This window comes from Drosophila busckii, chromosome 3L, assembly GCF_011750605.1.
Source record: "Drosophila busckii strain San Diego stock center, stock number 13000-0081.31 chromosome 3L, ASM1175060v1, whole genome shotgun sequence".
NCBI classification, from domain to species: domain Eukaryota; kingdom Metazoa; phylum Arthropoda; class Insecta; order Diptera; family Drosophilidae; genus Drosophila; species Drosophila busckii.
The window spans coordinates 7,552,664-7,578,753 of record NC_046606.1 but is presented as its reverse complement, the minus strand read 5'-3'; the positions used below and the strand labels follow the sequence as shown (position 1 = coordinate 7,578,753).

Sequence of the window (26,090 nt, the reverse complement as noted above, 5' to 3'; positions counted from 1 at the left end):
AACACAATACTATGCTGCTCTGTCTTTTATTTTGCCTTTTTAAAGGGGAAATGACGTCATTTGTTTATTAACATTTGTTGTTTATTAAAATTTAAACGTTCAAATCATATTTACACAGTTACTTAACTTTACACTACCATGAAGTTTTATATTTTGCATAAATTTTCAAAGATATTTCATTTGATTTTTCTTCACTTAACATTTATTTTTTGACTAAAAACATTTTTGAATGTTTGCTCGATGTGTTTCGGGTTGCATTTCATTATATATTGGTATTTATTTCGTTTTGGGCCCATTTGAAACCTGAACTTGTTTATTAAAATTATTAACTAACAAAAAAAAAAAAAACTAAATTAAGGCACTTAAAGCAAAGTGAAACAAAAGAAAAAGATTAATTATTAGCAAGTAAATTTTGGAACAAGTACAAATTAGTGCGGTGGTTCTTTAGTTTAGTGTGTACTATGTATTAACTATATAATTTTCATTTATTGTAAATAATCGTAAAACTTACAAAAACGTGTTCTACGCATTAAAGTTATATAATATATATTCAATGGCACATCATTTGCTCAATATTATTGCTACTTATAACTAGACATATAGTACTCTATATGTTTTTTATATATATGTATAGAGAGAGAGCAAAGAAAACTATTTCAAACTACACATTAAAGACCGAACGGACTTGGAAAATCGTGTCAACTGTACCTAAACTAATTTAAAGTTTCGCTGACGCCAACTTGGTGCTTGGGGGTTATGGTAGACCGAATCGATTTCTTACGCTTATACTCTAGATATAATATGTATATACCGATATTATGTTACGAAATGCAATTGCCTTATGTACAGTGGGACAAAAGTGTGTTTGCTTCAAATATTTATTTGTCTTTTTTTTTTTTAAAACGCTGCGACTTTTAAAACATTCAACTACTTATAAATCTTAGTTATACATTTTGGCCTATTTGTTTTTCTTTTTCAATATATATAAATTTTATTCTTTTTTTAACGATTCAACGCCAGCAATTTTAGCATTGCCGTGATTATTTTTGACCCGCAAAAGGCACACACAGAGAGAATTTTGAATGACACGACGTTTTTAAACAATTTTTATATATATAATATATATATAGTGTGTATATAGTATAAGTATGTGTGTAGCTATAATACATTGTTAATAGCCATTGCAGCGTATTTCGTTATAACGCGATCTGCTTGCATTGTAGGCTGCGTAGCCATATCGCTCATACGCCGCATAGTCCGGCACATACGGATAGCCCTGGCCACGCATACGTTGGCGTGACATGTGCTGATTGTAATATTGCTCCTCATACGGCCAATAACCCTGCATGCCACCAGCGCCAGCAGCGTAGCTATGACCAACACTTGGCATGACATTTAGATTGGGCGTCGGAGTGGGCATCATGTTGTTGCAGTCGTAATAGCTGCCTGCATAATCCTCGGCCTGTCGCTCGACAAGGCTCTCTGGCGTTTGCAGGAAGCGCTCCGAGAAGCGTCCAATTTCGGTGGAGCCAAAGGCCTGCTGAAAGCCAGGCAATGGTTTGATATCCTGCAAAGGCAAAACAAGAGAGAGAGAGAGAGAGAGTTTGCTTGATAAGAAACTTGTTAAATATATATAAAACTATAATAATATATAAATATACAGATTTTCCTTAAACTTCGTATTAAGTCTGATGTAGATTTTAATTTTTTGCATATTAAACTATTTTAAACTCAAATAAATACAACAAATTGAAAATCAAAAAAAATTGAATTAATATTTTACTTAAATTGCTGATACTTAAGCAGCTCCCATAAGTTTCGCTTACCCTTATCTGCTCGCGTACTGTAGACTCCATAGCCTCAATTGGTTCTGAGCCAGCTGGTCTTTTGTTGGTTTTACGCTTTGACTTTTTGCTCGGTATGAGATCGCATTCAATAATGCGATTGTTGTTGTGACTGCTATTGCAGTTTCTGCTGCTGCTGCTGCTGTTGTTGTTGCTGCTGTTGTTGTTATTGCGATTTTTGGCTGACGCATGACGTTTGCTGCTTGTATATGTTGATTGCTGTTGCTGTTGCAGCTGTTCTTGCTGCTGCTGCAGCAGCGGCGCCAGCGCAGGTGGCACGCTGTGTGGCGTGAGGCCATAGCCAACGGGTGAGTTTTGTGGAGCGGGCGGTGTGCGCGAACGACGTGACGTGGGCGTTGGACTCCAGTTGTGCGATATGCTGGCTGCTATTGTTGCTGTCAGTTGTTGCTGCTGCTGTTCTTGCTGCAAGTGAAATACAAAAATCGATTTAGTTTTTAGTTGCAGCAGCAAAGTTTCCACGCTCAAGTGGCAGGCACTTGAAACTTGCGCCAAACTGGCGTATGGAGCAGCCTGAGTGGATAGCAAGCCTGACAGCAGGCGCGTGCTCATGTTGCCAGGCGACAACAACCCTCTCGAGCGCTATACTGCCCCCACCACGCCCCTCCACACACACAGACACACACAAACAGCAACATGGAGCAGACGTTGAAGTTCAGCGCAGCACCCAAAAATCAATAGGCGCCCGTTTACTGTTTCGACACCCTGTAAAAAAGGCTTCCGGCTTGCGAGAGAGATAGAGCGAGAGCAGGAGCGACATTGACTCGTGCGCTCTTTTGTGTGGCGCGCACTCTCTCGTTACTGCGGCCTAGCACGCCGGTCGATGGAGCTAAACGCATTTTGCTTTTGTCTGCTCTTTTTATTTATTTTTTTTTTTGTTGCGCTGCTTTCGACTGATAATAGAGGCAAGTCGAGCTTTATGTGAGTGGGAGGCTGTCATTATCATGATGCTTTGGCCTAATTTGCTGGCTGCTGCTGCTGCTGCTGATGCTTGGACAGTTACCTGGGCTGCTAATTAGGCACTTGGATAGAGCTGCAGCTGCAGCTTTAATTCATCAACTTACCTCTGATTCAACTGCTGCATCGTCCTTTATTTGATTAGTAGCTGCTAGCGAATGTTGCTGTTGCTCTTGCTGCTGCTGTTGCTGCTGCTGCTGCTGTTCAGCCACATGAATGTCCTGTGGCGTGGCTGTTGTCGCCTGCGCCAAATTGATTTCCGGCTGCTGCTCCTCGCTTGCCGCTGCCTCAGCCGCTGCCGTTTCCGTCTTATCAATATCATTCACAATGGGCTGCGTAGGTGTTGCTGGCGACGTTGACGTCGCAGTTGGCGTTGCTGCTGTCGCGCTTATGTCATCTGGAAAATTAGCGAGAAAATAGTCATACTCACAGCAGGCGTGTGTCGAAAAGAAAATCAATAAGATTTCATGTATTTCTTATATTTTATATACTTTTTTGTATATATTGTCAGCGCTGGCATTTTGTAATTATTTTTGTCATGCGTGCGTGCCATCAAGGGTTAAAAAATCAGAGCCATGCAACACAAGTTGACCAGCGCGCCAGCGTCAACTTTTTTTTCGTATTTCTTTACTTTTTTTGTGGTTTTTTTTTTGCAAGCGCTTATCAAAGTTTTGCTGTGGACTGTTACTTTGACTTGAGGGTGGCAAAGAGCGCGAGAGCGCAGTGTGTGCAAGAGAGCGCAAGTAGCAAGCACTTGTTGAACGTGCCACACACACAGACACAGACACAGGCAGACAAATGCGCCAGTTTGCGTGTGTTGCAAACGAATTGTAAGCAATCTAAATTAAAACACACAATAAAAAAAGCATTGCATGCTTTTGGGCGCAGGTCTGCAATGTTTACAAATATTTCGCTAACACGCGCGCGTTGTAGAAGATTTCAACAGCTTTATTATATATTGCAAAGAATATCAGTTGTCAGTATCAATAGCTAGATAAATGTGCAACTCATGCAACTGGCACTTGTTCGTAGCTATTGAAATAACTATTTACTAGTCAACCAGCTCCACTTACTTTACTAACCCTACGCGATGCATCATTGCAAATTGAATTGAACTGTTTACCGGGAACTAATGAAGAGTACGCAAAAGTATAAGCTTCAGTAAGCAATATATATTGCATTTTTGCACTCACATCAAGGCTCAAGTCTAACATGTTATTGCAATTTTAGCAAATGTTGACTTTCCAAGCCTTATTACTTTTGCAGTTATGACAAAAATTTCTCACGTCTAACATTGATTTTTGCATGGAGTACACACACACGCTTGCCAAACTACAAATATATGGCGAAAACTCTGGGGAGGTGTTTGCTACACGGCGTGTAAAGCTACTCGACATTACTCATCTCTTTTGGCTCTAGTTCGCCTAAGTACAAACAAGAACAAACCCACCACATTGCGTTGGAAAGTTCATTTACATGCTTTGCCCGTGTGATGACATTTCACACACACACACATACACATGTAAGTCAAACACCCTCATCGCAGCTTAAGTGTCCGTGTGTGTGTGTGTATGTGTGTGTCGAGCGCCCATTGATAACGTTAGCAGTGCCCACAATTCCCGTTTACATTACGAAATATTTTGAAAAGCTGTCATATGGCAAAAGCGCTTGCTCACACCTTTAGCTGTGTGTGTGTGTGTGTGTTGGGGACATCAAATGGAAAAGTTAACTTATTGATTTGCGGCGCTGCAAAAAAAGAAAGTCAAATCAAACGCAGCTCATCAAGCGTCAAATCAGCCCCAATTGCCTGCCTCTCGCAATCCCGCTCTCTTTTCCTCCCTATTTTGGGTTGCCATCTCTTTCGTGCGCTTTCTTCGCGCCTAAATAGACAGCTAATTTTCAAGTGCTTTAAAGCAACATGACGCAGACGAAACCGCACACATACACACACAGCAACAAAAATTTTGTGCCAAGTCAGGGCGACAGGAAGCGGAAGTTAACCAAACGCTGATTGGGTGGTTGAGTGTTGACTCCTTGTAGGTATATATAGCTGGAAATGTCTGACAGACAGGCGACAGCGCAACTGACGCTGCTGACGGCGACTCAAATGGACAGTCTTTGCATTAATTTGCATGGCATATCAAGTATACGCAGCGTTAAACACTTGCGCACAGTGGGCCAACGACACTGTGAAATATTTGAGCTACTGTACAAAATAAATAAAAAGAATTTTTGCTTCAGCTTGTTGCTGAGGTTGCCGTGAGACGATCGCTTTTAAGCGATGGTTTTTGTTAAAAGTCTACATATTTGGTATTTTTTTTTTTTGGTAGTTTTTTGCCAAAAATAGTGTGCAAATTCAAATTCAGTAGCAGTGTGACCCTATGGCATTTTTTTTAAGCCGATGCGAATATTATGATGATTAGTGTGAATGGCAAAAATGCAACACTGTAAAAGCGACGCTTAAAGCGCGATCGTCTTTAGTTCATTTTTAAAGTTAAGGTTTCTCCTGTTCTTTAACCACTGTGTGTAACTTAACAAGTCGCTTTAGTTTGGGAAGCACTAGCAACAGCAGCTGCTGGTTGACTACCATAACCATTATTGCATTAATACTTGTTACATAATCTGGCCTGACATATGTTTGCATAAATTTCGAATCACATCAACTAAGCAACGCCCCGGCCACACCCCCTGCATAATTGCATATTAAACGTTGACAACATACCGTTCACATCCAGTGCCTGGTCTGCAATTGTTGTTGACTTGGCTTCCTCGGCGCCTGTTTGTTGCTGCTGCTGTTGTTGTTGTTGTTGTTGTTGCTGCTGCTGTTGTTGCTGTGCCTCCTCTTCGTAGTCTCTGCCATCGGTGGGACAGTGATAGGAAACACAGGAGGCAGACTCGACGGACATGTTCACAGGATATTCGCCGCTGTAAACGGGAGTGCTTTGACTGCTGTCGCTGCGCGCACGTGTGCTGCAATTGCTAATGCCGCTGTCGGTGCCGGTGGCGCTAATCATGGGCGGTGAAGTGGTTAAACGTTGTGTGGGCGAGCCCGCCTCTGTATCGGCTTCATTGGCTGGCTCCTCCAGCTTGGGCGTGGTATGTGAGTGCGGCTGTGGCAAATTCAATTTTATATAAAATTAATTAAAAATAATTTTTACAGCTGTTTACCTCTTCATGTCGCAGCGACTCGAGATAATTTGGCGGCAGCACTGTGCGATTGGGCGCTGGCGTAGCGGCTCGTCCTGTGGGCGCATAATGCGTAGGCGTGGCGCTCTGATAGGCGCCAAAGCTGCGGCCATAGGCAGCGGCGCTGTAGGGCGCAGGCGCGGGCGGCTCATAACTGTTGCTGGCTTGCTGATAGGCATTGTGCGTGTGAGCGTACGGCACTGGTGGGCGTGGCGGATAGTGCAGCACACTGGAAGGGATAAGCTGCTGACCCGCAGGCGTAAACATGCCAGCATGATGATGCGGATGCGGATGCGCATGGTGAGTGGGCTGACTGTAATGAGGCGAGGCATAGGGCGCGTAACGGTAATAGTTGGGCATGTAGGCGCCCGCGCCCGCTGTGGCGCCAGCATAGCCATAGCCATACGGATTGTAAGCGCTGGCGTAGCCACCGCGATAGCCGGCTGCTGCATAGGACGACATGGCAGCTTGGGCTTGCGCTGGATGCAGGTGCTCGTAGTAGCTGCTATAGCGGTCAGACATGTTTTTAATGTTTGTTTTTCTTTAAGCAAGCGTTCAAGTTTAGTGGCAACTTTCGTGCAGCAACAACAATAACAATGGCACAGTTGACTGCCACGCCCCGTAATCGTAGCCTCTAGTTGTTCTTGTTGTTGTTGTTGCCATATTGGAACGCTCTGGCGTTGTGCTCAATGATGCGTGTATATATCCTCTTACATGTGTCTATTATTGATTTTACTCGACTGCCTTTTCAGATATATTTTCTTTTTGTGCTTTTATTTTATAGTTATGCTGCCTACGCTTGAGAAATTCCTTTGCGTCGTTGACTTTTATTTAAAGTTTGGCTTTTGAACCTGTAAGTAGAATTCTTTTATATATCAAAATGCTGAAATATTTGAACATGAAACGCTGTGCACAGCAGGGCGCGCGCAATAGACAAACAATTAACGTTTGTCAATAAACATTAAGTGCGCAACAAAGCCGCAGGACATGGCTACAGGGCAAACAACAAATGTTCAATTGAAATGCTGAAAAGTCAAGTGCGCCTTAAGCTAGGCAACAAAAATTGCTTTGGCTCATAGAACTTTTTAAAGTCTTCGTTGCTGATTAGCCCAAAATTGCTGGATTATGGTTGTGGTTGCATTTAGCTGAAGATTGATTGCTGTGGGTGGCAGCATGCGCAAAATATTGTTTGCATTGCACTCACGCATACATTTAAGGAGCCTGTCACACACACGCACACACACACACATGTGCATGCATGCATAATAGCCACAGGCATTTTGGGCACACGCAAGCCATTAATGAGCCACAAAAGTGCACACAGACTGAAGAGCGCCCAACTGCTGAGAGCGAGTGAGTGAGCGGGTGCTAGTCCAGGACAGCAGCAGCCAGTAACCAGGCAAAGTCTTGCAGCAGCAGCAGCAGCACTTACTGTGCGTTTGTGTGTGTGTGGGAGCTTGTGGTTGACGTGTGCCATTTATTGATTAATAAGAAGCAGACTGTGTTGACTAAAAGCAAAAAAATAGTCGGTATTTTTTGCAGCATTTATTAAGCTTTATTGATTGGCAATTTTTTGTTGTACTTTTTTTAAAATGCTGAACGTGTGTAGAGCTTGTCCTGTTGGCAGTCGCAGGACAAATTAGCAAGTCAGCGACAGGCAACAGGGGACAACTACGGGACAAAGAGACTAGCCGAGAGAGAGCGACTAGCAACTCTATTAGCAGCTACGCGCTGGATAACATAATCAATGTAAACACGCGCTCAATGAAGAGAGCAAGAGCTACAGCAAAGAGAGAGAGCGCGCTCGCGTGTATGTGTGTGAGCGAGAGCGAATTACATGCAACCGGCAGAGCGAGCTTTTGTGAGTAGCGCACAAAAACACAAAAAGCAGGAAATTCTGCAGAGGGAAGGGTTTTATGAAAACATAAATACTCGCTTGTTTATACTGCAATCGGACTGCGCGGCTGCTGCCGCTGCTGCGCTGTCTGCGCCGCCTGCCTGCCTGGCTGAAGCTCTGCAAGTTAACGGTAGATGCTGCTGCCCAGCACGCAGTTCGCATATAAATCAATAAACAGACACAGAGCAGCAGCCAAAGTGACGACGAGCTTTAGCTCAGCTTCGCAGCTTCATTAATTCTTTCTCTCTCTACTTTTTTCTCAACATACACACACACACACACGTACGTACGTAAGTGCGGGTGTAATTATTACGTTGCCGTCATACGTCAGTTTATTGCAGCCGCCCACCCTCGGGCGCTGCTACTATTTTGTAGCTAGCAGCAGTTATTTTAAAATGCAATTTTAATTGAGTGCCCTAACTCATTGTTGTTGTTGTGGATGCTTTGCCATAATTGGGGCAAATGCGTAACGTAAGCTCTGAGAGCGTGTGTGGAATATAAATTAGTTAAGGTTGCACACACAGGAATGCAGGACTCGACAAAAAATTGTAACAATTACCTTTTATTTAGTTTTGAACTCGTACTTAATTTTTTGTTTAATTTTAGCTTAACTTTGTTATTTGTCACTTGCAATAATTGTTAAGATTTTCCATTTGTGGCGCTCACTGTTTACAACTATTGTGAACTTGTCTTCACTCTCAATTGTTTTTAGATTTGTTGCTATTGTAACTCATGCACGCGCTCGCTCGCTCGCGCGCTCTCTCTCTTTTTTTTAAGCAAAGAGCGACAACGTACGATCAAAAGTGCAAAAATGTCGTAGAACGCACACACACACACACACAAACACTTAGATGAGAGACATAGACGCTCAGTTTGGCGGTACACGTATGCAGTGGGCAGTATTGGTGTCGTTTAACCCTTGGATGTAAAAGCGTTACGTATACGCGACGACGTGTGCGACGCGCGCAAAGTCCAACGTAAGACTGAAATGCGATACAGCTGGCGCGCTACCATTTATACACCGAAAGCCTCGTTGGCGTTTGCCATTGCCGTTTGCTGCTTGCTGCGCTGTCGTTTTATCGTTTTGTCGTTGTACCCCCTAAAAACTAAAGACGGCGGCGAAAAAGCAACAAGACCGAACACAACAAACGAAAAGAAAAAACAGCACAACGGCTGTGCTGCACTGGGAACCCCGAGCAGAACTATGTGACCCGATTCGATGGGCAACCTGCCCACACACGCCGTGAGCGAGTGAGCTTTCACGGGTTTGGGTACAGGAAGATGCAGAGGCGTTGACTGCGAGTGTGAGTCTGAGCAAGAGCGAGCGGGAGAGGATTGTGTGTGTGCGCGCGCTCTTGCTGTTTGGCCAAATGTCATTTGTAAAAATTCATTTACTTTGCTTACGAATTGGAGCACAAAACAGAAACCGAACAAAAACAGAGAGCGCACCTCACAAAAAATGCGCGCAGCCAAGAGCCAAGAGCGAGTGCGCAGCGAGGGCTTCCCTGCGTTATTCCCAAGCTTATCAATGGATAGACGACTGATTTATTGATATGCCCTGGACCAGCGATTGGCCAAAGCTATAGCATAGCTAATAGCGCTGCTCCAACTGGCTAACCAGCTATGAAACTCTTATCAATGCTTGACCGATAAGCATTAACTATGAACTGTAGCTGGACATATGCTAGGCGTTAAGTTAAGCAGTTAATGGCTTAGCGTGCAATTGAGTACGCGCCATAATTATTGATTATATCTGGGAGAGAGCTTGCTGCGCTCTCGCAATCGCAATCGCACTCGCTCTCTGGCTCGCCCTCTCACTGAATGCACGTGTTGTGTGTTATTTGCGGTTTTTGCCAGCCAACGGCAAAGCCTCCAAAACATTGTGGGTGACAAACGTTGCGGCATGAAAAAAAACGTAAACAAAGCGTGCGCACGCAACGCTGGAATACAGTGGGATAGGATGGTGCACCAGAGCATGGGCTTGTCAAGGGTGTTTTTGTTATTGATTGTGTAGACGGCATACAGGGTGATTATATATATAAAATTAGCCATGTATACAATGCATTTTAAGCAATTTTTGCTTTACGTTTAGTCTTTGCTGCAGTCAAATCGTTTATAAAATAGTCAACCAAAATAACAGTTTTAAAATTTAGTTCAGCTCAGCCAAACCAATGAGCACCCATGCAGTCACGCGTCCACTCCGTCTGACAGACCCAACACCACTCGAAGCCACAGCCAGCGCGTGTGCAAACCATGTGCATGCAGCCACCTGCGGTGTAGTAGGAGAAGTTAGCAAAAAAAAATGTGAAATAAGCGAAGCATTGACAGACTTACCATCTCGCTCAGTGGGCGTGCGGCATTTGGGACAGGGCTTGGTGCTAACTTTGATGGTTACATTGCTGGCCTCGTCCCAGCGTGCCTCCGCCGCGCGCTATAAAACACATAAGCTGCAGTTATACAAGGAAAAACGGAAAATGACAGTTATACTTACGCTTGGATCGACCGTGTATTCACACGAGTTTGGAGCACCCTCGCCAGCACCCTCGGGCAGACATTCGCCAATGTGATAGCCTTGTAGGCAACTGCGACAAAATACATAACCACAGCCATTCTGACAGGTTACCTTACGACAATCTGGTTCCACAAGCAGACCCATGCCACAGCCTGGCTGAGGACACAACACGCCGCCTGCCTGCAGCACATACTCCTCTGTAGCGAAACGTTGATAACGTTCGTATTCCTCACGTGACAGCAGCTTGAAGTGATGTATTTCCTCAATAAAAGAATGTTCACAGCCCGCAGGACAGGGCAGTGTATAGCCAAAGTCTGGATGCGGCATAAACTGGCGTTCGCTAAGACGTGAGCGGCAATAATCTCTAAAGCAATCCAGGCATGTGACGTGCTGCGAGGCGCATGGGAAAACAAGCACAGTTTCACTGCAAAATAACTTAGTTAAAGCATCACACGCATTGTTGAGCTGCACACCACTCACCTGACATCTGTGCAGGCCAGGCAAGGCACATCCTTAATGTTATTCTTAATCAAGTTCAAGGGCGCTGCAAAATCCTTTTCGCCGCCCGAAACGTGCTCCGCACACTTGAAATAAAACTCTACAAAGGGTAAATCACCAGCTTCATTGTCCACGCAGGCAATCTCTAGACTCTCGCAATGACCGCGTATGCGTCGCGGCTTCAGCACATCATCCCAGCATTCAGGATCACGATGCACAGTAAAGGCACCGCCTTTGCACAGAGCACATCTTACACGCAATTTGCCATTGCAGAGCTTACTGCACTGGCCACAGTGGACAAAGAAGTGTGCCTTGGCGCGTACACGCTCTACAAAGTGATCCAAAGTATAAGCAAGCAAGTACCGTAGGAGAAGCTCTGACTTAGCTCACCCTCATCGCTGATGTTGAGACGCTCTGCGTTTTCTAGCTGTAGATCAAGCAGCGTTTCATTCATCGGCTTGGAAGGTTCCTCAGCAGGCGGCTCCTCCTCCAGCAGCGTGCTGGCTGGCTGCAACGGCGGTCTAAGGCGTATGGCATGCAGCACACTCTGCTGCCCCAGATCACATTGCTAAAATGAAAGTCGTATTTACACTGTTTTATGTATTGTTTTCTTATGTAACTCACTTCAATGGTTGTGGCATCGCTTAACTCTTTGCCTGCAAATATTATCTTTACTTCTTCCGGCTGCAGGCCTAGCTGTGGCGCAACCAGTTCCTTAACGTTTTTTATATCCCACTGTGGCTCCAAATTAACAGACAGTGTGCGGCCTGTGTTTGTTTTTACATAAATGCTGAGCGTGTGCGTTAATTTACCACCGATTTGCAGCAGCTCCAACATTTTGCGCACAATAGTAGCGAAAAATTTAAAAATAAAACTCATTTAACTTAGGGCGATAAGAACAATAACAATAACAAAATATGTGCAGCAACTTTTTTATTTATTTCAGATGCAGCCCTGGTTAACATTTATACTTACGCACTGACCAACACTGCAAAACACAGCTGCTCAACACACTTGCCATTCCGTTGTTAACGTCGAGTATTGCGCGCTAATAAATTTAAGCATCGAGCTTGCTAAAGCAAATTATTAATTTTGTGTTTAAAATATGTCAGGCTTCAGTTTCAACGAAGTCAATGGCGACTTGTTTTCTGTAAGTGCCGAATATTCAATGTGCCACTGTGTTGCAGCCGATTTGCGCATGGGCAAAGGAATTGCGGTTAAATTTCGGTAAGCATACAAGTGCAGCAAGCGGCAAACGCCCAGTTAACGGTTAATTTGTTTTTTGCAGGAATAAATTTGGACAAGTGGGAGTGTTACAACAGCAAAATGTCCAGCCCGGCGGCGTTGGTGTAATCAAGCACCAGCAGCGCTTTATTTACAATTTGATAACAAAACAAAGCAGCTGGGGAAAGCCCACCTATGCGCTACTCCACAGTTCCTTATTGGCCATGCGTGAACATATGGTGAGTACTGCATTCAATTTTACAGTTATGCTCTATTGTTTTGCATTGTTTTTAGCTAAAAAATAATGTGCATAAATTAGCAATGCCGCGCATTGGCTGCGGCTTGGATGGACTCAATTGGACCAAAGTAAAAGACATGTTGGCAGAGATCTTTCAAGCAGTTAACTGCGAGCTGCTAGTCTATAATTATGTCCCAGCTAAAGCATAATAATAAAGACATGCTACTAATTTGAACACAAAAGAATAATAAGTTTAATGTCCGCCCGGCACAAAGCTGTAGACGACAATTTCCATTTGCTCCTTGCCAAAAACGTTATCCAGTATGGCAGTCACTCTCTCCCACTCCAGACCATCAATGCCACATCCAATGCGTGGTATAGCCAGCTTGTTAACATCATGCTCCAGCTGCAAGCAAAATATAAATAAAACTTGTACAACGTTTTATAAAATTAAGTAAAATTTAAAGCTTTACCATGTGCGTGCGCATTTTTTTCAAAGATGCCTCCAGCGATTCGTAGGTGGGCTTCTCCCAGCTTTCTTCTTTGGTTACCAGATAGTATATATAGCGTTGATCGTCCTGCAGTACAGCCACACTGCCAGTCTTAGGATTCTGAGCATTTAGCTCGTCAAGTTTGCCATAGACCTCCTTGAATTTTACAGCTATGCCGGCGCCCATGGCCAGATCGGCACCCACACAATGCGCCAGCGAGTGAGTTGGTGGCGCTGTGAACAGATCACCCGAGACTTCATTTAGTTTAAAATGTGATGCCATGCCCACAACAAAAGCGCGACGAAAAGCGTGACGTAGTTCTAAAAGTTTTTTGGGAGAAATCATTTTTTTTTTATGAGTTTAATGATTAGGTTTAGTTAATAATACTACTAGTTAAACTAAAGGCATGCTGCGCTTATTTAAATAATTTATAGAGTCTAAAATGTAAAGGCAAGTTCTTGGTTACTTGACATTTATTTCGCTTGATATAAATAACATAAATATAGATTAAAATGTCTTTTTTGTGCGCTTAACTTAAACAATAGCGTAGCCTTAGCAACTAGATAAGTAACGGTGCAAGTCCCATGCAAACCAGTTTCGAGCGTTATAAATTAATACATTTGTTTATATACAAAAATTCAGCGAATTGTGAATAGATTCACTCAGAAGGGCGTCTTCTCGCGATAGAGCGACTGTCTCGATGAGCTGACACTGCGTGGCAGTTGCATCAACTTCATGTGGTGGCAGGTGGGGCACATGACCTTAATCGTATCCTGCACCATGCTGGGCGGTTCATAGAAAAAGGCTATAATATCCACAGGATCGCTGACAAACACCAACTCGAGCAAACTGCGCACACGCAGCCAATCCAAGCGATCAATGCCACAGCCCAAGCGTGGTATGGCCAACTTGGTAACATTATGTTCACGCTACAAAAGAGCAGCATAGTTTATGAGCAGTCGAGAATAGCAAGTAGTTTATATTACCATGTGTCCACGCATCGCTAGCAGCGCATAATAGAGCGCTGTATATGTGCACTTCTCATGTGAACGCTCCTTGGTCACCAGATTGTATATAAAGCGACCGCCCTGCTCCAGCACTGCTACATTGCCTGTGTGCTTCTGCTGCTTCTTTAGCTCATCCACCTGGCCAAACTTGCAGCGAAACTGCAAATTGATGCCAGCGCACATGGCAAAGTCAGCACTGACGGAATGCACCAGCGCAAAGTTCTCCGGCGCACTAAACAAATTGCCCTTGGCCTCCGTAATCTGACACTTGGGCGTCTTAAGCTGTGAGTAAATGATTGAGCTTTTGGCTTAAATATTTCTTATTACAACTTACCTCGTCTGAGATGTCGTCATGTTCACACACGAGTATCTCGATGGGATATTCGCTGTGCGAAAAGATTTGCTGCATAATGCGCTTGACTTGCTTCCAATCAAGGCCATCGTTGCCGCAACAAATGCGTGACATGGCCACTTTGGTGATTTCATGATTGCGCTGCAATTTGATTTTAATTAATAAATGTTTGTATAGGCAAATAAATTTAAAGTTAATTGAGTGCGCAGTCAAGTGAAATAAATGATGTCCCAGTTTTTGAATTATAAATTCTAATTTAAAACGAATGTTTGAAAGTCTAATGCAGTCCAATCAAAATAAGCTAATTTTGAAAGCAGTTTCCAGTCTAATCCAAACATGTTCTGTTCTAACTTTGCAATAAACCACTCATAATTGTCAATCAGTTGAAGCTGTTTTCGCTTGAATTATAATAGCTACGCTTCCAATCAGCAACCAGCAGACCCAACCCAGACTCTCACCATATGTTCTCTCATGCAAATTAGTGCCGCTTGAACATCATCGTATGTGCTGGCCGCATAGAGATTCGATTTGGTGACCAGATAGTAAACGAAACGCGAATTGTGCTCCAGCACGACGCAATTGCCGCTGGTGACGCGCCGTCGACGCAGCTCATCCACATCGCCAAAGATGAGGCCGAACTGCCAGGCGAGGGTGCCGCGCAATGCGCTGAATGATGATTCAACGGCGTGTGCCAATGCATAGTTCTGTGGGGCCTGGAACAGATCCAGTTTCGACTCGATGATTTTGACATTCGTGCTGGCCATTTTGGCAAACTTTTCGCTGTTGTTGTTTCAACTGCAATTAAGTGAAATTATTGTTTCAATGCCAAAAGAGATATACGCGTTGTATATTTTGACGTTTTGATGAACGGGCGGACTTACCTGGTAGACAGACACGCAGAGAGGGCAGCTAACTTTCACGACGAGGCCACAATGAAAACTTTACGTGAATTTTTTACAGTTTTTGTTTTTTTTTTGTTTTTTTGGCGCTTTAAACAAGCCGCAGCTAAAGCTAAGGTAAAAAGAACGAAGAACCAAACAAAAGCAATTAGTAAACGTTGCGTTGACGCCGCTGCGTCTCGACTTCGATTACCGTTCTTGCTATTGTTGTTGTTGTTGTTGTTGTTATTGATACCAGAGGCCAACAGTTAGTATTGCTAGTTGTTGTGTTAACTTGTTTTGAGATTATTTATCAAATTGACGCACGGCTGCCGTTTTTTGTACGTACGACTGCTCTGCACAACGTTCTGCACTGGAATGCGAATGCGCTGAACGTGCTGAGCGAAAGCAGCAAGTTCAAAACTCAAGCCCAGCGTCAGCCTCAGCGCCAGCGCAACAGCTGAGCAACAGTGGCGTCCCAAATTTAGAGTGCGCCCCCACTCATCTCTCTCGCTCTCTCTCTCTCTCTCTGTGTGTCTCTGGCCCAGCAACAACAAATCGTTGTCAAATGGGCTTTGGCTTTAATTCTGACTCAGCATTGTTGTTGGCCAGAATATGCCATCATGCTGGTGGATGATGATGACATGTGATTATACACAAACATAAATGAATATGTATGTTCGTATATTTGTTTGTTTTGTTAGAATTTGTTGTTAATTTGTTGTTTTAGCCGCTAGGGCTCAGGCAGTTCAAGCTCTTGTTTGCTCTCATACATAATATATGTAGAAAAAAAAAGTTATGTATTTTGGAAATATTTTGCTGATAGCGTAGGCGCGATTCTTAAATACAAATATAAACAATATATTTGCTATCTCTGTCGCTCTATCACCTACTGCTGCCACCTGTCAACAGTAATCAGTGGCAAACTGTGCACTTGACTTTGCTTTGACAATATTATTTTTTATATAACAATTATTCTCATTTCTTCTCACACCTAAAGTGCGCTAAGCAGCTGGAACATACACAAACAGACAGACAGACAGACCGACAGACAGACAAATAAACAATTCAAATATAAACTACCATATTAAGCAGCTAGTTAGTAAACCACAAATAGCAGCAACAACAGCGAGTTTATGGTTTGTGCGCACACAGTGCAGGGCACTTCAATAGTGCCTGGCTGTATTTATAAATGGTTTGTGTCTCGACTTGCAAAAAGTCTAACAGACTGAATATTAATGTAATAATTATTTATTGTTAAGCGACTTGCATGTTAAATAAATAAGAGCATAGCGGCAAGCAAAGCACACTCGCAGTTAAGTGTGTATTAATGTTAATCAATGAATTAACAAGTTCTTGTTGTTGTTGTTACAACACAAGGTCACATTTGTTTTCAAACACATTACGCACACTTTCGCGTTCTTTCTCACACCCACACACACACGCACACTTGTTTGTATTGCTTTCGCTGACTATTTCTACACTTTTCCACACGTGGCGCGCACAATTTGTTGTAGAATTATTATTTAAATTTCACTCTCGCACTGTGGGACAAAATCACTTAGTATATGCGATAACGCAGCAGCGTCGGCAGAGTCTCAGCGGCAGTGTCTTTACCCTCAGTTCATGGCAGTTCAATTTGGTGTGCCGAGGAAAACGCACAAAACGCAACACGCGAGGCGACTCCGACTAGCGATATATAAAATAAATTTTGTGTGCGTGTTTTGTTGTTGCTTAGCTTGCCAAATTGGCACATATTTGTTGTAGTTGTGATTGTTTTGCGCAAATTACATAAATAGTTTATAGCGGCGCATGAAAAAGCGATTATAAATAAAGATAGTTGTGTTATATTACTTTGTATTTGTTGTGTTGCTTGCCGGCGCGCTATAAACATTCGTCTTGGATTTCTTGGACAATTATTCAGCACAGTAAATCTTCCATGAAAGCTTGAAACACACGCTTAACAAAGCTTGAACAGAAACGTTCTGAAACACTCGCCGCTAAGAGAATAACTAAATAAAAAGTGCAAGACTACAAAGCAAAAACAAGCTGAGAGTAGCAGCAGCCGAGCAGAGACGTTGACGTCAACATCAGCTGTTTTGGCGAGATTCGCCCTCAACCCCTTTACCGTTGCTTTGTGTAGAGTTTTGTTTTAAACTAGTTTTTGTTGTTGCTTTAGCTCTGACTGCGAGTGTGACTCGTCTGATTGTTGTTGCCTTTATTTGTCCAAGTAGTGTAGTGTATTGTGAAGTGTAGTAGAACTTATTCAATTTTATTTTGCCATATTTACTGCAATGACTTCGTTGACATTGTGCTGCTCGCGTCGTGCGCTCGCTGCCAACGCCTACGCCAGCGCAAATTGGCGGCTCATACAAACACTTCAAAGGCGCCAACAACAACAACGAGAGCAATGGAGGTGTCTCCAATCAGCTGCATTGGCAACAACAACAACAAGATCCACTGTCATGGCGCCAAAATCAAATGCAAATTTTTGCGCTGGTAAGTTATTGTTTTAATATTCTTATTACGCGTGCAATTGTTTGTAATAATTTATGTAAAATAAATCTGCTTATCGCGTTAGCTTCCTTCTTGGTTAGACTTGTTGAGCTTTTATGCCTAACAGCTGATTTGAATAACTATATGTATAAATTAATAACGAATTGCACAATAAACAATTCCCAAGTGTGAAGCAATTTTACAACTCTTCAGCTTTAAATATATCACGCCCACATAGTGTCAATAAAATATTGTATGCAAACACAAATGTATATCATGTCTAATTAAAGAATTTGATGCAGCATTCCAAAACAGACAGGTATATATGTATATATATATGCGTTTAATTTTTTATAGATTATAAAATATTTTTATCTAAGCGGAAATTCAATGCTTACACTTTTATATCTAGAAACTTATAGAACGAAACTTTGTTTACGTTAGCATCGATATTAAACTAAAAATGGGCATTAATAAAATAGTTTTAAATAAAATTTAGCTATGCTAAACGTTAATGTTTACACAGCTTAAAACTCAAAATGCTTACAGCCATTGATCAGATAGCTATTTTTATAATGCATTATTAATTTGCGTTGTAAGCTTTATTTGGCTTTGTAGCAGGAGCTGGAATTAACGCGGTTGCCTTTTTAGAAATTACCTTATTGAACTTGGCTCATAAGCTAACGAATTTCAGCTTTCATTGATATATTATTAATTACGCTCAAATTTACAAACTATGTCAACTGTCATAACTTCACCGTTATGTAGGTAATTGCTTATTACATAAATTCTATTTCTATGACTATTGCGTGCTCTGCCAACGCCTACGTCAGCGTCAATTGGCGGTGTAAACAAACACTTCAAAAGCGTTAATGATTGAGAGTAAATGTAGGCAGCAACAACAACAAAGAGAGCAGCGACAAATTCATATGCTAATTGCATTAATTGCAATTGTTTATTATGCATAAACTTTCATTTTGTTATATAAATGAATCACAGCGCAATAAATTTAATTGTTATAAAGAATTTTATGAATGGGCTACATAAATAAAAATCAATAAAACTTTGCTAGAATGCCTGAGGCGTAAGCTGTACTATTTACTCACGGCTATTAAAGCGCATAATGGACAGACTGTAGTAATGACAAATTGATTGCCTAATTGAAAGCACATTAAACAATATAACACTTGCTTTTTTTACAAGCCAAAACTCGTTTCGCTTTATTGACGTTTAAACACAGTTGTGAGCGAATTGAGAAACAACAAAAAAACGCTGACAAATGTTTATCAATATTAAATACAAGCATACTTATATTTTTTCTATTGTTAATCAGCGAAATAAATACAATCAATACATATCTTTTAAATTTGTTTAGAGCGCTAGAACTAGAGAGCTGTTTAGCAGCTTCCAGAACAAAGCCTTCAATATGTTTACGATAAGCATACGCCCTGTTAACTGTGCAGCTGATAAGATAAGCATATTAAGTGCTTAGTATAGGGTTTCCAAACACTAATGGCTTTAAGCCTATTTGTATGGCTTTAAGCCTATTTGTATTGTATAGACAGCAAATTTCGCTTTCAATCTGGGGGAGTGGGTGTGGTAAACAAATGGGTAAATGCCAACTGAGCCACATGCTATCAATCAAAGAAAATGCGTTACAGTATACAACATAATTAATTCATCCATGAGCAGCTATTAAAGTGTAGTTGAATATCGAAATAGCAATTGAAGTTCAAGGTCATTAACAAGACAAAACACGCGACATTGATCGTACAGCCCACAAGACATAAATTAACAAACAAAAAAATGTATGAAATATATATACGAATTCATATACATAATGTATAGATAGCAAGCGAGCCCTCTATAGTATAGAAAACAAAAGAATCTTGTATAAACGAGAGTCGTGAGCATAAATGAGTTGGCAAACTTAAGAACGTTTTTATAAATGTCAATAAAGTACTCATAGCTACATATATGTGAGCAAAATTAGAGATGGTAACGTGCTGCTCCAAAATATCACGAGAATTCGTGCGTTAAGGAAAAGGAAGCGAGTTTCTACTTAAAACATAGTTTTTATATGGAATGAAAACATTGGTCCAGTTTATAATCGGACTAAGTCTATAGAGCTAGACTATGCCCATCTCTAGCACATACCTACCAACATGTATACATATGTTCTATCGCTCATTATGCTTATAGCACACGCTTAACATTATGTCCAGACTGCTGATAATACGTGTTTACCAAATGTATTAAGCTCTTTGCCCCTCGCGGCTCTCAAAATTTTTTCAAGTTTGCCAAAATATATAAAGACTGCGCTCTCTTTTTGCCTAGCGCCCCCTGCTCGGTCTAACTGAGCTATCAGTTTTTATTGGTATTGGTGAGACTTTTTGGTTTTGGTTGACGTCTCCAGAGCTAAAAAACAGTCGCGTACACGCTGCGTTTACGAACAGACACCAAAAGTTCGCGATCCCTTGTCAATTTGGAACTAAGAACTTTACTTATTCACAGACTTTCGCATGATGTCGTCGTCTACTGGTGCCGCACCCAAACTGGTGGCTGTTGAGGAATCGCGCCGCTTTATGATCGACTGCTTCAAGGCTGTTGGCGTGCCTGAAGCGGCGGCAGTGGCTCAGGCTGAGCTGCTGGTGGCAGCCGATCATCGCGGTCATTTCAGCCACGGCATGAATCGCCTGGAGATGTACATTAACGATCTGAAGATTAATTCGACGGATGGCGGCGCAGTGCCCAAAGTGTTGAAGGAAACACCCGCAACTGCTTGGGTGGATGGCGCCAATGGTTTGGGCGCTGTTGTTGGCAACTACTGCATGGATTTGGCCATCAAGAAGGCCAAGACTGTGGGTGTGGGCTGGGTCTGCGCCAGAAATTCCAATCACTACGGCATGGCCGGCTGGTATGCGCTGCGAGCAATGGAGCACGGCCTTGTGGGCATGTCCATGACGAATACCTCACCGCTGATGGCACCCACCCACGCCAAGACGGCGGCGCTAGGCACCAATCCGCTCTCATTGGGCGCTCCGGGTGCCAACGGTGATAACTTCCTGCTGGATATGGCAACAACGGCTGTTGCTGTGGGCAAAATTGAGATTCAACGACGCAAGGGCGCTGCACTGCCCGATGGCTGGGCGCAGGATCCTGAGGGCAACATGACCAACGATGCCGAGCTGGGCTTCAAAACTGGCTGCCTGATGCCTCTGGGTGGCTCCGAACTCACCTCTGGCTACAAGGGCTACGGCTTGGGCGCTATGGTGGATATTCTGTCTGGTGTTATGGCTGGTGCCAACTATTCCACCAAGGTGCGCAAGTGGACGCATGCAGGCGCCGATTCAGCAGCTGATTTGGGTCAAGTCTTCATTGCTGTCGATCCCAACTGCTTCTCGCCAGATTTTGCTGAGCATATGAGCGACTTCAATACGCGTCTGCGCAGCTCAGAGCCCGTAAGTAGCTTAAAATGCTCACCATTTAAAATATTTACTTTGCTTGCCATTCTCGCAGACTGATCCTAAGAAACCCGTGCTGCTGCCCGGCGACAAGGAGGCCAACAACATGAAGAGCGTTGATGCTGCGGGCGGTATTCAGTACTTGGAGAATCAGCTAAACACCTGCGCCAGCCTTGCTGAGAGACTAAACATTGCTCCGCTCAAGTTCAACGCATAGTTGGAGCGTTTACTTTGCATTTCGGTTGACCAAAGCTGGTTAGTGCCTAAGTTTATAAATATTTAACTACTTTCGCTGAGTTAACTTCAAGTTCTCATGATATTTGTATATGTACACCCAGACCAATGATATGCTACATACCATTCTTACACACATAACGTGCTATGATATTGAAAGCCAATAAATTAAATGAGGCTATAAATATGTTGTAATTTGAAGTACTTGTCCTGCTTGAATTGATACTACTATTTAAGTATTTTTATTTAGACTAGTGTTATTTTACTTATTTTGTAGCTTTAAATCATCTTTGTTATAATAAGATTTGTTGCTATGATACTCATGATCAGCTAGATTTGTTGCTATATGAGAAGAACTCTGGATGCAAACGTCGCTTGTCGACGCGTTCTGTTATTGACTGGTTTGTCAATTTGCTAAAAATAAGTTTGTGTTACAACCACATGAAAGCTTCATAATATGAATATGAAGTTCACATTAATGTGAAAAGAATAGCTAGGACAACAACCAACGCACCAAAAAATTGTTTACTGTGAATACCAGAGTTGCATTGCATATGTATATAATACCAGGGCTGCATTCATTTAAATAGCTGCCTGCCAGTCAGTCAATAACAACAACAGAAGCAGCATCAATGCACGCCGTTCTTATTTTATATTTATTAATGTACATCTATTAATTTTTATTTGGGAATGGTCGAATTGCCATTTTGACAGTCTTAAGTGCAATCCACGGTTCCCAATATATTGATGTTCTATAACCATATACCTCAGCATCAAAATATTTTCCATTCAAGTTGCTGAAAAATAGACATTCATAATAAGTGAATAATAATTGTGTTGATAAGTGTACGCAATGGCTTACCTAATCGAGCAGATACCGTACCACCAGGCGCCATGCCGATCCTCAGCGCAATTAACTTTCACCCAGTCATTATTATCTTTATCGAATGTTGTGAAGCCACGGTTCACATGGAAGTAAAGCCGATCCTCAGCAGTTCCGGTGTGTTCTCCAACGGACAGCAGTCTAAAGTTATCTTGCTCATCAGAGACTGTAAAGTTATCATAGCGCGCGTAAATAGTGGTGCCATTGAAGAACTCCATGTGAATATAAAGCTCATGGCGCTGACAACTGGTCAAGTCGTGAATATTCTGCAAACCCAGGAAAAAGGAGCCATTAAAGGAGCCAAAACCGTTGCGGTATGTATTCCAGTTTCTATAAAAATCCTCTTTTCCATCAATGCGTTGTTGAATAATTGTCCACTCTGGTCCATTTATGCCAGTGAAATTAATTTTTGGAGCATGGAGTGATTTGTACAATTTATTGCATTCACTGTCAATCGCGGAATCCAAAAGATCTTCATCAGGTAACTCTAACTGAGCTGAGAAACTAATAAATCTTGCTGTCAGTATTAGACCTATGAATAGAGACAGGTTCATTTTGATCAAGCAACAAATAAAAACTAATTTTTAAAATGGAATAGCTAAGCTTAGTGCGTGGCTCTAAAGACAGATGATAACACTGCGAACCCGGACAAAGGCGTTGACCTTTAGATTAGAAATGTATATCAGAGTTAAAGCGTTATATTTAATGCCTTGTTTTGTATTAATACAATACCCTATATCAGAACAGAAACCCAGGGGCATATTTTCTGCTGGCTTTATAAGCATATTTGAAGAGTATACTATACTACTATAATTATTAATGCATATAAATTTTAGTTTGTACTTTGTTTTGATTTTATGACTTTACTATTCACCCTTATACATATATAGTATACTGGAAAATGTGAATTTTCCCACAATAATTTATCAAAAATGCAATATGTGTACTTAAGAGATCTAAAGATCAAATCAAGCGCAGGCGCAACTAAGTCAAAGCCCATCAAAAATGTGTCACAAATCATGAAGGTGCGGGCCCCTCCTTGTGTAGAAAAAGTGAAAATGAAATTAGTGCCACGGAAGATAAATAGACATCAGTCTAGAGATTGAAACAGTTGCTAGGAAAAATCAAAAATCAGAAAAACACCCAGAGTACTTTCACTCAAGCATTGAGAACAGCGCGACCCCAAATTGCAACATTGAGTATGTGTGCATGTATCATCTCTATCCCCCTTGTAATACTATCCGTTACATTATTTAGTCAGGCCGTGTATCTATGCATCTTAAAGGTGAACAAACTCTGCTGCGCATGCGTCGTTGCTCCTGTTCTTGTCATTCGATTTCCCGTGCGCGACAATATTTCTGCCACGCGGGGTTGAATGAACTGTACCCAGCGATCCTGTAATCCAATTAGACGACTTGTTGTCATGTGGCATCTTAGTTCGTTCAACTTAGGGTACAGTTATCGCATCTTTGGTGTACTTATTAACTTTACTAAGAAAATAAATGTAAAATCTGTAGTTGAATTAGATTATTTAATAACATAAAATGATAATAAGCGACTTGCCAGAGGAATTTGCAACATTATTAGACAACGCGTGTAGTTCGCGGGGTGCAACAGACACTTCGTCTGCTTTTTTGTGGCATATAGTACATATCTCAGGAATCTAACAGTGTTGATGGAACGTTGCAGCTCGGCTGGCGCTATTTTTAGAAGACTGTCCTCTCTTCGTCTTCGTCTAGTAGGCAGACAACAGCAGCGGGCAGGCCGAGCTCGCTCTTGCTGCCGAGAGCACTAGGGTGTGGATGCTGCCACAGTTCGAGCGACGTTTCAATTGCATTCCAGCGTTGCAGCGCGCGTGCGGCACAGAGATACGGCGAACAAACTAGAACGGATATAATTACGGATACGGTTTCATTTCATATTTATTAACAACGCTTTGGATTATCAGTGAAAGTAAATGTGCATTAAAAAACTACAAAATTCTTAAGTTGTGATAAGAAATTGTTAAATAAAACTACGCGCTACGTGCAATGATAAGAAGTTCCTAGATCCCAAAACATACCAAAGATATTATTTATGTTCATGTGGAAAATACAAGTGATAAAAGACAAAATTGTGACACTGCACGGATATTAATGTTAAAAAAAAAATACTTAAGCATATAATAATTTTCTTCACAAGGTAACTAAGCACTTTAACGAATATATTATATATTTTATAAAATAACTTTACCAAATAAGTTAAAATTAAAGTGGCTAGTGCTCAAACCCCAACTTGGCGTCCTATGAGTAATGCGAATGTAATTTAATGTCAGCCTCTTGACAGAATTAGCATGGCTCCTCTAAATATAGCGACAATGACTGTTCAATACTCAAGTTGACCACATCCCAAAGCATTTAAGTGCCAATGTCTGGAACGCTGCAAGTACAAGAGGAGAACGAGAACAACTTTAATTTAAATAAAAAGCAACTGAAATCAAGAAGAAAATGTCGCATATACAAGCTGCAGACGCTCCCCTACACTTTTCATTTCACTTTTCACAAAAAATAAAGAAAAACGTAAACAAAAAAGAGTGAACGCTGCACAAGTTCAAGATTCTCACAAACACAGACAAGACACACACAGGTCATAGCTAAAAGTAGAAACGCACGAGACAAAGCAATAAACTGCTCCGAAAGTAGTTTAATGCAGTTTGCTGGGGATCCTGTCCTGCTACCAACTGCGCCACCATGCATTTTCATTTTCCCGCTTTGGCGCACGACAACAACAACAACAACAATATGACGACAGCGACAGCGTCGCATTGCTTAGTTCCTCTGCCTCTGGCCAACCATTGCCCGATCCCAATCCGATAGTTTGCTTGTTCTATTTTTGGTGCTGCCGCCAAGCTAGGCATTGTGATCTGACTGCTACGTTGTGTAGTAGTATTTCGTCGCCTCAAGTAATTTGTTTGTTGCATTAGTTTTTGTGTAAACTATACACTGGAGAAAATTTAAACGTTTGCCTGCATTCCTATGCATACGCGTGTTTGTTCAATAAACGCACTTGGCAAGGGTTGTATACATTTTTAATTATATGCGCTTTGAACTGTGTGCCCTTTTTATTGTTTTCAATAAATCTGAGTACAATTAAAAGCGACAGCTCAAGTACTTTTTTTTTCATATTGACAGCTTTTATCGCTGACATTAACAACACTGATCGATAACAACAAAGTCAGCACATGTAAGTTTTTGCCAATCAACTGGCGATTACTTTTTGTCATATTGAATAGCATTTCGGCATTGACAACCCTAAACGATAACAAGTGCCAAATCGAGCGTTGGCGGCATTTTTCACAGCGTCCGCGAATGTTCGCATTGAATTAATTTTTTTAAAGAGTTTAATATTAAAAATATGTGTTTATACTTGCAAGTGATTAGTAAAACAGACTGCTTAGTATGCAACAACATGAATAGTCAAGGAAAGCAAGTTTTGGCGCAACATCGCACAAATATTTGCAGCAATGTAAGTTTTGCCAATGCAAAATGGCGGTCGCGCGTCAAAAGACAAACATTACAGTTATTTTTTCACCCCAAGTACATAAGCAAACACAAGCTTCGATTGCAGCTCCAGGCTACAATATCCAACAGTGAAGCTGTCTCCACGTTTGTTTTTCCCCAATGGCACGCAAATTAAAAATAGTAAGCGTTAGACACTAAGAAGAAGCAGAAGAAGAAGACAAGCGAACACCTACTTGAGAGTGCGACGGCGGCGACGGCAGCAGCAGCAGCAACAACAGCGGGCTGTTGATGTCAAGAGTGCGTCGACATTGCATGTTGACAGTGAAGCGCGCTGCCAGCGCCTGACGCTGATGCAAGCAGAACTATTACGACTTCGAGTTCCTTGTCCCGAGAGCCGAGAACGTGTATGTG

At 42.0% G+C, this 26,090-nt stretch overlaps 7 protein-coding genes across 9 annotated transcripts; 2 read left to right on the top strand and 5 right to left on the bottom strand.

Annotated features, from left to right (window-relative positions):
* Positions 1 to 1,113: 1,113 nt before the first annotated feature.
* LOC108600978 (TPR-containing protein DDB_G0280363) lies at positions 1,114 to 6,840 on the bottom strand. The gene is made up of 5 exons (XM_033293680.1): positions 5,988 to 6,840; positions 5,542 to 5,929; positions 2,927 to 3,216; positions 1,827 to 2,267; positions 1,114 to 1,567 (listed from the first exon to the last, which is right to left on the bottom strand). Exons 1-5 carry the CDS (start codon positions 6,525 to 6,527, stop codon positions 1,172 to 1,174), a joined length of 2,055 nt encoding a protein of 684 aa, XP_033149571.1. The 5' UTR covers positions 6,528 to 6,840; the 3' UTR covers positions 1,114 to 1,171.
* Positions 6,841 to 9,957: 3,117 nt separating this feature from the next.
* On the bottom strand, positions 9,958 to 12,022 carry LOC108600325 (E3 ubiquitin-protein ligase parkin). Of its 2 annotated transcripts, XM_017987837.2 has the most exons (7): positions 11,888 to 12,022; positions 11,537 to 11,757; positions 11,303 to 11,480; positions 10,895 to 11,240; positions 10,394 to 10,838; positions 10,237 to 10,333; positions 9,958 to 10,171 (listed from the first exon to the last, which is right to left on the bottom strand). In XM_017987837.2, exons 1-7 carry the CDS (start codon positions 11,931 to 11,933, stop codon positions 10,062 to 10,064), a joined length of 1,443 nt encoding a protein of 480 aa, XP_017843326.1. In that variant the 5' UTR covers positions 11,934 to 12,022; the 3' UTR covers positions 9,958 to 10,061. The 2 variants fall into 2 exon arrangements, with proteins under 2 accessions (XP_017843326.1, XP_017843327.1); XM_017987838.2 differs by lacking the exon at positions 11,888 to 12,022 and having other exon boundaries at positions 11,537 to 11,795.
* On the top strand, positions 12,006 to 12,600 carry LOC108600329 (ADP-ribose glycohydrolase OARD1). The gene is made up of 3 exons (XM_017987842.2): positions 12,006 to 12,139; positions 12,201 to 12,375; positions 12,431 to 12,600. The coding sequence occupies exons 1-3, from the start codon at positions 12,018 to 12,020 to the stop codon at positions 12,581 to 12,583; spliced, it is 450 nt and encodes a 149-aa protein (XP_017843331.1). The 5' UTR covers positions 12,006 to 12,017; the 3' UTR covers positions 12,584 to 12,600.
* LOC108600328 (ADP-ribose glycohydrolase OARD1) lies at positions 12,518 to 17,038 on the bottom strand. The gene is made up of 3 exons (XM_017987841.1): positions 16,957 to 17,038; positions 12,848 to 13,185; positions 12,518 to 12,780 (listed from the first exon to the last, which is right to left on the bottom strand). Exons 1-3 carry the CDS (start codon positions 16,994 to 16,996, stop codon positions 12,628 to 12,630), a joined length of 531 nt encoding a protein of 176 aa, XP_017843330.1. The 5' UTR covers positions 16,997 to 17,038; the 3' UTR covers positions 12,518 to 12,627.
* On the bottom strand, positions 13,324 to 17,045 carry LOC108600593. The gene is made up of 6 exons (XM_017988271.1): positions 16,957 to 17,045; positions 15,106 to 15,235; positions 14,683 to 15,019; positions 14,207 to 14,365; positions 13,852 to 14,154; positions 13,324 to 13,794 (listed from the first exon to the last, which is right to left on the bottom strand). Exons 3-6 carry the CDS (start codon positions 14,986 to 14,988, stop codon positions 13,528 to 13,530), a joined length of 1,035 nt encoding a protein of 344 aa, XP_017843760.1. The 5' UTR covers positions 14,989 to 15,019; positions 15,106 to 15,235; positions 16,957 to 17,045; the 3' UTR covers positions 13,324 to 13,527.
* Positions 17,046 to 17,314: 269 nt separating this feature from the next.
* LOC108600592 (uncharacterized oxidoreductase YjmC) lies at positions 17,315 to 21,482 on the top strand. The gene is made up of 3 exons (XM_017988270.2): positions 17,315 to 17,601; positions 20,113 to 21,059; positions 21,118 to 21,482. Exons 1-3 carry the CDS (start codon positions 17,397 to 17,399, stop codon positions 21,277 to 21,279), a joined length of 1,314 nt encoding a protein of 437 aa, XP_017843759.1. The 5' UTR covers positions 17,315 to 17,396; the 3' UTR covers positions 21,280 to 21,482.
* Positions 21,483 to 21,940: 458 nt separating this feature from the next.
* On the bottom strand, positions 21,941 to 23,682 carry LOC108599765 (fibroleukin-like). 2 transcript variants are annotated; one of them, XM_017986781.2, is made up of 3 exons: positions 23,428 to 23,682; positions 22,159 to 22,711; positions 21,941 to 22,093 (listed from the first exon to the last, which is right to left on the bottom strand). In XM_017986781.2, exons 2-3 carry the CDS (start codon positions 22,395 to 22,397, stop codon positions 21,970 to 21,972), a joined length of 363 nt encoding a protein of 120 aa, XP_017842270.1. In that variant the 5' UTR covers positions 22,398 to 22,711; positions 23,428 to 23,682; the 3' UTR covers positions 21,941 to 21,969. The 2 variants fall into 2 exon arrangements, with proteins under 2 accessions (XP_017842270.1, XP_017842268.1); XM_017986779.2 differs by having other exon boundaries at positions 23,475 to 23,682.
* Between the last annotated feature and the right edge of the window lie 2,408 nt (positions 23,683 to 26,090).

Excerpts from the sequence above, each read along its gene's own strand:
- LOC108600593 (XM_017988271.1), bottom strand. The coding sequence starts at position 14,988 with ATGGCCAGCACGAATGTCAAAATCATCGAGTCGAAACTGGATCTGTTC. Across the intron at positions 14,366-14,682 it reads TTTGCATGAGAGAACATATG|CGCAATCATGAAATCACCAA; the intron begins GTGAGAGTCTGG and ends ATCAAATTGCAG. Across the intron at positions 13,795-13,851 it reads TAGCGATGCGTGGACACATG|CGTGAACATAATGTTACCAA; the intron begins GTAATATAAACT and ends GCTCTTTTGTAG.
- LOC108600329 (XM_017987842.2), top strand. The coding sequence starts at position 12,018 with ATGTCAGGCTTCAGTTTCAACGAAGTCAATGGCGACTTGTTTTCTGTA. Across the intron at positions 12,140-12,200 it reads GGAATTGCGGTTAAATTTCG|GAATAAATTTGGACAAGTGG; the intron begins GTAAGCATACAA and ends TGTTTTTTGCAG. Across the intron at positions 12,376-12,430 it reads TGGCCATGCGTGAACATATG|CTAAAAAATAATGTGCATAA; the intron begins GTGAGTACTGCA and ends CATTGTTTTTAG.
- LOC108599765 (XM_017986779.2), bottom strand. The coding sequence starts at position 23,604 with ATGACAACAAGTCGTCTAATTGGATTACAGGATCGCTGGGTACAGTTC. Across the intron at positions 22,712-23,474 it reads AACGACGCATGCGCAGCAGA|GTCTAATACTGACAGCAAGA; the intron begins GTTTGTTCACCT and ends CTCTATTCATAG. Across the intron at positions 22,094-22,158 it reads TACGGTATCTGCTCGATTAG|CAACTTGAATGGAAAATATT; the intron begins GTAAGCCATTGC and ends TCTATTTTTCAG.
- LOC108600592 (XM_017988270.2), top strand. The coding sequence starts at position 17,397 with ATGACTTCGTTGACATTGTGCTGCTCGCGTCGTGCGCTCGCTGCCAAC. Across the intron at positions 17,602-20,112 it reads AAATGCAAATTTTTGCGCTG|ACTTTCGCATGATGTCGTCG; the intron begins GTAAGTTATTGT and ends ACTTATTCACAG. Across the intron at positions 21,060-21,117 it reads GTCTGCGCAGCTCAGAGCCC|ACTGATCCTAAGAAACCCGT; the intron begins GTAAGTAGCTTA and ends CCATTCTCGCAG.
- LOC108600328 (XM_017987841.1), bottom strand. The coding sequence starts at position 16,996 with ATGTTTATAGCGCGCCGGCAAGCAACACAACAAATACAAA. Across the intron at positions 13,186-16,956 it reads AGCAACACAACAAATACAAA|AACTACGTCACGCTTTTCGT; the intron begins GTAATATAACAC and ends AAAAACTTTTAG. Across the intron at positions 12,781-12,847 it reads AAAAAATGCGCACGCACATG|CTGGAGCATGATGTTAACAA; the intron begins GTAAAGCTTTAA and ends TTTTGCTTGCAG.
- LOC108600325 (XM_017987837.2), bottom strand. The coding sequence starts at position 11,933 with ATGGCAAGTGTGTTGAGCAGCTGTGTTTTGCAGTGTTGGTCAGTGC. Across the intron at positions 11,481-11,536 it reads GCGATGCCACAACCATTGAA|CAATGTGATCTGGGGCAGCA; the intron begins GTGAGTTACATA and ends CTTTCATTTTAG. Across the intron at positions 10,839-10,894 it reads CTGGCCTGCACAGATGTCAG|TGAAACTGTGCTTGTTTTCC; the intron begins GTGAGTGGTGTG and ends GTTATTTTGCAG.
- LOC108600978 (XM_033293680.1), bottom strand. The coding sequence starts at position 6,527 with ATGTCTGACCGCTATAGCAGCTACTACGAGCACCTGCATCCAGCGCAA. Across the intron at positions 5,930-5,987 it reads AGTCGCTGCGACATGAAGAG|CCGCACTCACATACCACGCC; the intron begins GTAAACAGCTGT and ends AATTTGCCACAG. Across the intron at positions 3,217-5,541 it reads CCAGGCACTGGATGTGAACG|ATGACATAAGCGCGACAGCA; the intron begins GTATGTTGTCAA and ends CTAATTTTCCAG.